The sequence below is a fragment of the Eleutherodactylus coqui genome, chromosome 13, assembly GCF_035609145.1.
Source record: "Eleutherodactylus coqui strain aEleCoq1 chromosome 13, aEleCoq1.hap1, whole genome shotgun sequence".
NCBI lineage: Eukaryota > Metazoa > Chordata > Amphibia > Anura > Eleutherodactylidae > Eleutherodactylus > Eleutherodactylus coqui.
Genome location: NC_089849.1, coordinates 14,236,586 through 14,247,116, shown reverse-complemented (window position 1 = coordinate 14,247,116; position 10,531 = coordinate 14,236,586). Strand labels below are relative to the sequence as shown.

The 10,531-nt window shown below is 44.3% G+C and overlaps 1 protein-coding gene across 1 annotated transcript; it reads left to right on the top strand.

The window, feature by feature from the left end:
- Positions 1 to 743: 743 nt before the first annotated feature.
- PPDPF (pancreatic progenitor cell differentiation and proliferation factor) lies at positions 744 to 10,230 on the top strand. Its single transcript, XM_066587841.1, has 5 exons — positions 744 to 899; positions 6,710 to 6,800; positions 7,904 to 7,981; positions 8,331 to 8,427; positions 9,846 to 10,230. The coding sequence occupies exons 2-5, from the start codon at positions 6,746 to 6,748 to the stop codon at positions 9,949 to 9,951; spliced, it is 336 nt and encodes a 111-aa protein (XP_066443938.1). The 5' UTR covers positions 744 to 899; positions 6,710 to 6,745; the 3' UTR covers positions 9,952 to 10,230.
- Positions 10,231 to 10,531: the final 301 nt, after the last annotated feature.

The window sequence follows — 10,531 nt, the reverse complement described above, 5'->3', positions numbered from 1 at the left end:
ATATCTATGCTCTCTTACCCGTCTCCAGTGCCCTACTTATCAATGCTCTCTCCTACCCATCTCCTGTGCCCTCCTTGTCCATGCCCTCTCCTACACCTGTCTGCTGTGCCATCCTTGTCCATGCCCTCTCTTACCCATCTCCTGTGCCCTACTTATCAATGCTCTCTCCTACCCATCTCCTGTGCCCTACTTATCAATGCTCTCTCCTACCCATCTCCTGTGCCCTCCTTGTCCATGCCCTCTCCTACCCCTGTCTCCTCTGCCCTCCTTATCTATGCTCTTACCCGTCTCCTGTGTGCTACTTATCAATGCTCTCTCCTACCCATCTCCTATGCCCTCCTTGTCCATACCGTCTCCTAACTCTGCTTTCCTGTGCCCTCCTTGTCCATACCCTCTCCTAACTCTGCTTTCCTGTTCCCTCCTTGTCCATGCCTTGCTCCTCCCCCTACTCTCCTATGCCCTCCTTGTCCATGCCCCTCTCCATCCCCTACTATCCTGTGCCCTCCTTTTCCATGTCCCTCTCCTTCACCTGCTCTCCTGTGCCCTTCTTGTCCATCCCTCCTCATTTGCCTGCTGTCCTGTGCCCTCCTTGTCCATGCCTTCTCTTTTGCCTGCTCTCATGTGCTCTGCTTGTCCATGCCTCCTCTCATGTGCCCTCCTTGTCCATGCCTCCTCTTATGTGCCCTCCTTGTCCATGCCCCTCTCCTCCTCCTGGGCTCCTGAGCCCTCCCACTACACTATATAAAGCAGCTCCACGTCTGCCTTGGCAACATAACTTCAGTGATCAAATCTTTTGGTCGTGGAGACAAGTCCCAGCTTCTCCTCCTCAAATGGGCTCCGTTGCCTAGCGTCTAATCCCCAGAGCCAAGCTCCTGAGAACGTATACGGTCGGAATACAGGTACTTTATGGATGGGGTGATGATAGCTGCATGTTTACAAATACTGCTGCCTCTGTTTATGTCTTCTATGTATAATATTTACATCCCATACATTGGAACATTGTAGCATTTTGTGTTATATAGATACTTTCAGGGTCAATGGAAAGCTGGGTGACAACCTCTAGGGAATATGTGGGTGCCATATGATTAAACTTGGTAGGAGCTGTCTGACACAAGTTAGAGCGCAAGCTCTTGGGGTTATGATATTCTGTATCAGCTGTTAAAGATGGATTCCTCATCACAACCTAACAGGCTTTCGATGTATAGTGCAAGTTCTGGGGAAGCCTGCAGGAGATGAGGGGTTAATCTAGATGATACATTGTAACAGTTCTGTCTCAGGTTCCTGTTGTGTTCTCAGGATGTGCAGTGGTCAAGAAATATACAATGTAACTGAATGGGTGAGGCACAACAATATAGCTACAACTATGGCAGGTGGAGAACAGCAGATGTAAGTGAGGCTGCATTAACATGGGCGAACGCGATATCGGTCAGACCGGTATAAGGATGCATTCACATTGGCGAGTGCAATATCGGTTGGAGAAACCTAGACTGATATCACACTCTTAAACTTGCGATTTCTGCTGCAATTGCTGCTCATATCGCAATTGGTTGGACATCGCACATGAAAATTGCCCATGTGAATGTACCCTTAGCATGGCCTCAATGATGGGGAGGGGGGAGGGGGGAATGATGAGGTAATCAGCGATCAAACAACTATACCGATATCAACAGCATAATTTGCTACTGTAGCAAAAATCAGGAGACAATCGTTGCTATGGCAACCATAAAATCATGAAGCATGTCTGATAAATGCAATGGTTGCTGTTGTGATGGTTATAAATACACTCATCGGCCAAATTAGTTGCCACAATGACTTCTACTAGCCACCATTATTGACATCTTTTAAGATGTGCTTTAGTATTAATGATCAATGCCATTTATATGCACCTTTTACTGCTGCGTTAGATTGTTAGCTCTTGAGCCAAATAGAGTTCATACAGCTCTGTTCATATGCACAGAGGGCTAAGGCCACATTTACACATCTGTGTTTGTAAGCCAACGCCAAGAATGGAAATTGCATACATAGAAGAGATAAAACAGAAAGATTTTTTTATTTATTTCGCATTTCTTCCGAATTTTGGACCCACTCCTTGTTTTTTGCATACAACACAAGACCAATGTCCACCTATGAGAAGTTTCAGCAGCTGAGGCTTTGTTCTTTTGCTTGCATGCAGTTTGTCTTCCCCTTTCTCACAGCCAAGAGCTGTTCTTATGGGGGAGGAGGAAGAGGGAGGGGGAGGCGGTGGATGTGGTTTAGCCAGTTCAGACCAGTTTCCTAACTGTAGAGAGAGACTTAATCATCCCCTAACCCCTTCCTTTCTGAGTTGTTATTGGAAACCTGTCTTCTTTATTGCAGTTCTGCATGACTGTACAGATGTAGCAGAGCTGAATTTGCTATTTCAATTTGAGGCTTCATTTTTTTGTACAGGTGGTACAGTAGTTAATTTGCAGTCCTATGTAAAACGACAAAGCTTAACCAAATGGTCAACTCTGTTTGGATGCATTTGTTTCATGATCACATGTCATATAAACTATAGAACATGCAAATAGACTGAAAGCTCTGCGGTCCAGGCTGGTCTGGCATAGAGCAGATAAAGACAAGGCTGGTTGGGTAATCCTATGACCTCATCCAAATCACCTGCAGTTCTAGTGGATATCTAATAATATAATCCCTTTCTGTATCTCATAAGCGACCTGTTATGTAATGCGACATTGTGTGACTGTGCATTGTGTGCAGGTATTAGGCAGCCAGGTGACCGCTCATCCCACATGATCACTTATGATGACCACAGCTAGAGATTATTGGAATGCTTCCAACCTACAAACCCATGCAGTCAAATTCAAAATGGACATTCAGCTTATTTCCCCTTTAAGGGTCAGCCTGTATGGGGGCAAGACCTTACCGAAAAATCTGGCTAAATAGCTATAAAGTCTAATTCTAAAGGGGGGATCCGTCATGGCTGGAGAAGCTGGGATTGGGATATCCCTATCCAGTGACCCCCATAATAGCCCCATGGTATTCCCCCTATGTTATAGACACCTTATATGACAGATCCTTTAGTGAGAAGCCATTTAACCCCTTAGTGACTGCCTATTTTGTGCCAAGCAATATTCATTGTCTCATTGCAAAAGCTATAACTTGTTGACTTAGCTGTATGAGGACTGTTTTTTGTGGAATGAGTTGTGTGTTTTAATGGACCCACTTTGGGGTACATACATATAATGTGTTGCTTAACTTTCAATAACATTTTTTGAGGGATGGAGTTAAAAAAAAACCTCAGAAATTCCACTATTGTGTTCTGGCTTTTGTTTTCACGGTTTCACAAAGTTTTCTTTTTACTACTTTTGCATAATAAAAACACACATTTTTAAAGAAAGACAATTGCCTCTGCATCGCCTCATTCTAAGATCTAGAGCATTTTTAATTTTCCAGCAACAGAGCTCTGTGATGGCTTGTCTTTTGCAGGAAGGGTTCTAGTTTTTTTGTTACCTTTGTGGGGTACACGGGACTTTTGATCTGCCTTTTATTCAGCGCTTTGGAGTCCAAGTCCTGACTGGTGGAGTCAAGGTAGAAATGTACTGACTCTGGCTTATAGAGCATGGTCCAGTAAATACTTTGTATCAGTTGGTCAACTAAACTGCTACATGTTTAGAGTCAACTTAGGTCATTGGTGATATCTGCTTGCCCTTGGCACCTAATACTGTCTTTAATGAGAATGAGGTAGAATTGGGTCAAAATACACTTTTCAGCAAATCTATGATTAGCGGTCTGCCTTATTAACCCTTTACAAGACCCTAGGAGGTCATCAGGGAAATCAGGGCAAATATGATCAGTATAGGAATTAAGATAACTGTATTTAGAGCATAGTCTGAAGACCAAACTGGACCTCAAGACTGGGACTGATGACATCATGGTACTATGATGTCATTTATGTGAGATGTTCACCTGGCCTGCAGAAAGTTAGGGGTTCTAATGGCGGCTTAGAGGACGACAGAAGACCAATGGGCAATGTGAAGAAAATATGAGCCTCGTAAGCATTGAACTGCTAGATAAAGCTTTTTGTGGTTATAAGTAAGGACTTAGAATACACGTTGGGTTACTTGACAACAGTCTGATCATTGCCAGAAAAATTTACATCTGGATGCTCATCCATAAGTAGGAATATGATTGTTCTCAGTAAGAGGAAACAAGTCATCTTGTAGATACGATACCTTTTAATAGCTAACAAAAATACATGATGTTATAGCAAGCTTTCCAACCTACGCAGGGTTCTTCCGTAGGAATGAGTATGATTGACTTCTAAAGGTCTCTCCTGTCTTTGGTCTTGGAGGGGAAATGATTGTTGGAATCTGCTGTCCTTTTCCATTAAAGCAAATAGAAATCTTTTACTTCATGGTCTGGAGAACATCTGTTCATTTCTATGGATGAGGACCATGGTTGTTCAATCACAACTCCACAAAGATTAGGGGCATGACACTTTGTTCCAGTGACTGGATTCCCACCCAGCACATGTTTATGCTGCATGCTCCTTTTAATGACTTGTCTTGGACTCCCATTAATGACTAGATCTGACCATCATCTGATCCTTACTGCAGGCAATGAAACTCCATTATCTATGGCTGGGGGGGGGGGGGGGGGCTTACATTCCTGTGGAAATGAGCTTTGTAGTTCGAATGAGTCTCTTTAACCTGTCATTATCCAGTAGGTTCCTGCCCTTTGACTTTCTGACACTTAAAGTTATCACTCATTCAAAAACTTCTTGGAGGAATGAGACATTTAATGCCTAATGACCTGTGACATATATGGTATATCCATCATAGGTAAAGGCCCTTTTACTTATAATGGATATACCGATGAAGGAATATGAACGTTCCCATAGGAAACCATTGGTTCTAATAGCCGCGTGTTTTTCTTAGCGCATGATTTTTGTCTGCCTAGCTCCCCGTGTGAATGAGCCCTACGGGAATGATTCGCTGGGAAAGCTGTTTGGTGCTAAAGCGCCCTCGTGTAAAAAGGATGTAAGTGCTGCTCATCGCCCTGTGCCATGTATACAATGATCTTGTGGGTACTGCCACTGTACCCACTGGATGAGTGACCAGAGTGCTGTATTTCGGCAGTGTTTAAAGGTACCTGCACACTGAGCAACTATCACTGATAGCTTCTAAAGGTTGTTGTTCATTAGTTTTTCGCCAAGATATCTAAGTTTAGTATAGGGGATTTGCATGCAAATGTATCACAAGTTGCTCAAGTACAAACAACTATCTTTACACCAGACGACCTTTGTTCAACCGACAACTACTTTTTAGATGAGCTGAAACAAAACAACTAGTGGCGAGGGAGCAAATCCTCACTTGTCACCCTACTGGGGGCCGTGACGGTAAACGTTTATCGCTTACATTGGATCTTTTTAGCAATTATTCAGGTGATAGGCATCCCATGTAAAGTTACCTTAAAGCAGTTGTACCATAATTACAAGGATAGGGGATTACTCGCTGATCACAGCTGAGACCCCTGCCAATCTCAAGAACTGGACTCCCATGTCCTCTTCTATCTGTCACTGGCGAAGGTTGCTTCTCACCCCGCAGTGACATCATTGTGAATGGAGCGCTGGCTGGGCACGCACGGTCAGCATTCCATTCATTTCAATGGGGCTGACAGAATTAGCTGAGCAGGTGCCGCTCGGGTATCTCTGCAGTCCCATTGAAACTGAATGGCATGCTAGTGAGTTTGCACAACCAGCACTTCATTCAGTCTCCTCTTCATTGCCGGGTGTGCATCCGCAGTGAGGAAGATGGGGCACATGGGCCCCCATTCTTGAGATCAGCAAGGGTCTTAACAGTGAGACCCCCACCAATCAGCAAGTTATCCCCTATCCACGGCAAGTTATCCCCTATCCTGCGGATAACTAGCAACTGTGGTACGACACGTTTATATCCTTAGATGCAGCAGACATTAGCGAAAATGGCATATTAAGATAATTATCAGAGAGGGGGGCTTTTATACAACTGTGCTTTACGCACAGTTTAATGCATGCACCTGTTCCCTGGTGTCAGCCAGTGCATGAACAGCCAACTCTGACCAACTTGGGCTGCGGGTCCTTATATGGGCCTCTCATTAGTTAGTAAAATCCCCCCATGGCTGAAGTTAGCTCAGCTGTCTCTTCCATTCAGACATGTTATGTAATGAGAGCGCTGTAATCCTTGCAGCTGCCATCCGTCCCCTGTCTGTACTTTTCTCTTCCCCATCCCCCTTCACCTTGCCTATGCTCTGACTGAGGCTTTCTTGTAGGACAGCAGCTTTAAGCTTTCATTTGGCTTTGAGTTAATAAATGACTCACCCTATAGATGGTCCCATCCCTTTCAGGACTGTTGAGTGAATGGTGGACAGAACCTTTTAGGGGTGTTTGACCTTGGCATCAGGTGGGCAAACATGGTGTTCGTAAAAAGACCTTGTGTTCGTGGGCAGACATTGGGTTATCAGCCTGATCTAGGACCATGGAGTTGCTATAGAGGATGCAGAGGTTGCGCTCGCCCATAAGCCATAGTGCCCACCCAAGGACACCTCTGCAACATACAGGTAACATGTCTGTTATCATGAACCACTTCCTGCCCCTTCATTCCTGTAGGTGTCTTTTTGACTGCATTTTTGTAGAAACTAAATTGGTGTGTCTATCTCTTTAAACTCAATTCTTCTTCTCATTCTCTTCCAGGGTTTACATCATCTTAAGTCAAGCAAGCTTTGAAACATGGCATCCATTCCATCAAGCGGTTCACTCGTCGCAACCCATGATTACTATCGCAGTGAGTATTCCGTCTCCTTTGGGGAACGTATAATTGGTGGTAAATACAGAAGGCAATGGCATCAAGATATACATGAAAACTCCATTGCCCATTGAGTGGAGTTTGTGTTTTATACTCCAGTCACATCCAAAGCTGTTCCTTAGTGTCCTGTTACCAAAGTGCAGTGTTGTATTAGTTTCATAGCTTAGTTGTTGGGTGAAATGTTACAGAAAGGTGTAGATATACCACTCTGCTTAAAAGGCAATGGACATCATTATGAAAGCAGCTTACGATGTGATTGGAGTAGATCTGATACAGTAACTCAACACTGATGCAAGTTATTTGCAAAACTCTGAAGATATAATCATAGAAAATGCTGCCAGAAGCTGACCTGCGCTTTAAAAACAAGAAATGCATTAGTTTTGAAGAAAGTGGAGTTCCCCTTTAAGTCCATGTAATTAAGTAGATTCCTTCTAGTTTGAGCCTGGATTGGTCTTTTCAGATTGGTTTGTTATCTATGAAACCACCAGAAACCCTTTTCTAAGGGTGAAGTCACACGAACGTGTGTCACACTCGGTTTTCACGCCGAGACGATATACGTTGTCCTCGTGTGCAGGGGGGGGGGAGGATGGAAGAGCCAGGAGCAGGAACTGAGCTCCCGCCCCCCTCTCTGCCTCCTCTCCGCCCCTCTGCACTATTTGCAATGGGGAGAGGTGGGACGGGGGCGGGGCTAATTCACAGAACTTAGCCCCGCCCCCGTCCCACCTCTTCCCATTGCAAATAGTGCAGAGGGGCGGAGAGGAGGCAGAGAGGGGGCGGGAGCTCAGTTCCTGCTCCTGCCTCTTCTATCCTCCCCCCCCCCCCCTTGCACACGAGGACAGCGTATATCGGCTCGGCGTAAAAACCGAGCCGATATACATTCGTGTGACTTCCCCCTTCAAGCGAGATAAATTGGGACATCTTGGTTCATTGATGCCAAGTCATCCAGGAAAGACCCATTCACCTATTAACCTGTGCTGTGTATAATCTCCGCAAGACCATCTGTCGCCTAATGATGTTCTAGGTCATTAGTAAATATTACTTTGCAGCTGATTTCTTTTTTTTTTTTCCCCTTGTTCTTAAAGGACGCCTGGGATCCACCTCCAGTAACAGCTCATGTGGCAGCGTGGACTACTCTGGAGAGGTCATTCCTCACCACCCAGGTATGTTACCTTGACCTGTTCCATCACCAGCTGATGACCTCCATACATAAGTCCTCTATAAACATTCACCTGATATCAGGCTCTGAGATTACTACTTTATGGTGGGGTCTAGTTATGTAATGACCTTGCTGGCTTGAAGGCTGCAAAATATTGTGTGTCATTTATAGAGCTACTTTGTATCTTCTAGGAAAGGGATAACCTTGAGATTTGCTACTTTGGCAATATTACTCATGAATGTTGTTCCTTTGGCCTATTATAGACTAAATGTTGGGTTGTTTCGCAGCTAAAGTTTCAAAAAGTATCATATTTCTGATGACCAAAGACCTCATAAGTTCTTCTGCTCCCACAGGCCTTCCAAAGTCAGATCCTGGTCACTGGTGGGCCAGTTTCTTCTTCGGTAAACCACCTCATCCCATTATGACCACCGTTTCGGAAAGCCCAGAGAAGTGAGTATCTTGGAGCAACATGCATGTGGATTGACACATAAATAATATAGATGAATGTTCTCCTTCATGTAGGCTGCTTACATCTATTATTACTCTTCGGACATCCTGCTTGGTGTGACGTTACCAGTCTACTCACGTTTCTTGCATTATCTCTTCATGTGATAATTGGTTGATGAAGTGCTTTTAGCATTTATCATAAATGGTGTATCCTCTTAGTCATTACCTGCCTGTCATCTTATGGACAAACAGGTTTTGGAAGCCTCTTTCTGAACTATTTAATGATGCTAGCTATAAAATATCTACCTTCTAGCCAGGATTTATCAGGAAGGCTGGTGCTGTGCATATAATGGTTGCAGCTGTTAGATTTTCCTACTCAATGGTTGAAAGCTTAATCCATAAAACAGCAATTTTATTAACTAAGTTGAGTTGGGCTTCATTATCTTCAATTGATCTAGCCATCCAAAGGAGTTTAGTGACCCTTCACCCTGCGAGAAAGCTTGTCATTGGGACTGGAAGACACGGGATAGTAAAATTAACTGGCACTTATGTGCCACTAGTTCCCGAGACCCCTTTTCTGTCTTCTAAGAGGGCTGCCTGCTCCTGTCTCTACCTGGTACATGCTGTGCATCAGTAGTCTCAGGCACTACTTGCTACTCTGATTGGCTTATGTGAACAGTGCTGGTCAATCAGAGCAACATTCGGGGGCTTAGACTAAGCAATGCACCACCAGTGCTCGATTTGCATTGAGTAGTATTAAAAGTGCGGTGACCATCTTGGAAGAACAAAATAGGGTCCAAGAATCTACAGATCCATGAAACAATGGAACAAAAGAGTTCCAGGTAATGTTACCCACCCCCTTCCAGTTCTAGAACAAACTTTTTCCAAGGATCGAAGGGTCACTTTAAGCCTACTCAAGATTGTCCCTTAGCATGTCTAGGCAAGATTGTCCCTTGTTTGTCATTGCCCATTGACTTTTCGAGATGTCTTAAATGAGATGGCCCAAATTGGGTTAGATTATCAAGGCTAGGGTAATCTGTGAAGATGGCCAACTGCTTTGGTGGACCATACTTTGTGAGTAAGTAGTGACCCTGTGTCAAGAGTTAAGGTGGGTTGTCCACAACATTGACCGTTCTTGTGATGTTTATGGCCATTGATGGTTGTAAAGGCCATACAGGCTCACAGCTTTGGATAGAGTACTCCTTTGGCTTTGTACTGGTGTCTTCATTGCAGACAATAGGTCTTAGGCTTTATAAAATCCCCAAATCCCCCCCTAACTGGTTGGTACCTTATCTTTGGTTGCTACCCAGGTTTCGTAAAATTCTAGCCACCAAGAAATGGGGATTTTAGGACAGCTTGGTAAAATGTTAACAACTTGACAAAATATTGGACTCTCTAACTTATCCTTCTTGCCTTGACAGCTCAGGAAGCTTCCGCGTGACCAATGGCCTTTTCCCCTGCGGCCTGGCTCAGGAGCCGGTGAGGAAGAACAGTGTAAGCGAGTCCAAGAGTGACTCCAGCGCCTAAGCCTGATTCCCCTCATGCATTCCCCTCCTCACCGGAAAGACGCTGGGTGGCGGAGCCCAGTCCCCACCCCCACCCTTTACCTACAGGCTGCCCTTCATGTAGCTTTAGTCACCAGTCTTGTTTTTACTTTTAAAGTGTCAACATTTTTAAAGAAATAAGCTGTTTTTATTACATCAGTAACACTGAAACATTCTTAATTGTTTGTTTGGTTCCCTGCCTTAATATGTCATGGTTTTTTATATGTACATCTGTAATAAAGATGGGCAGCCTTTGAAGCAACGCGTGGTCTACTCATTTATGGTATTACTCTAGAGCATGCTGGGAGCTGTAGTTTCATCACAGGTCGGAGAAAGTCATCAAAAAGTTCACATTTGGAGTAAGCAGCGTGATGGGTCGCTCCCACACGGTTGTTCTAGAGTCCATATTATGGCTGCAGCACTCAGACTCTCTGTACCCACCATTCGTTCCTCCTGACTGTCCAATTAATGGCTATGTATAGACTTCCTGCTTTTTGGTCTTGTTTGGCAGCTCTCCTAGACTCTTGGATGACATTTATTTTTCCTATTTGTTCAGTTAGCAC

Excerpts from the sequence above, each read along its gene's own strand:
- PPDPF (XM_066587841.1), top strand. The coding sequence starts at position 6,746 with ATGGCATCCATTCCATCAAGCGGTTCACTCGTCGCAACCCATGATTAC. Across the intron at positions 7,982-8,330 it reads GGTCATTCCTCACCACCCAG|GCCTTCCAAAGTCAGATCCT; the intron begins GTATGTTACCTT and ends CTGCTCCCACAG. Across the intron at positions 8,428-9,845 it reads GTTTCGGAAAGCCCAGAGAA|CTCAGGAAGCTTCCGCGTGA; the intron begins GTGAGTATCTTG and ends TTGCCTTGACAG.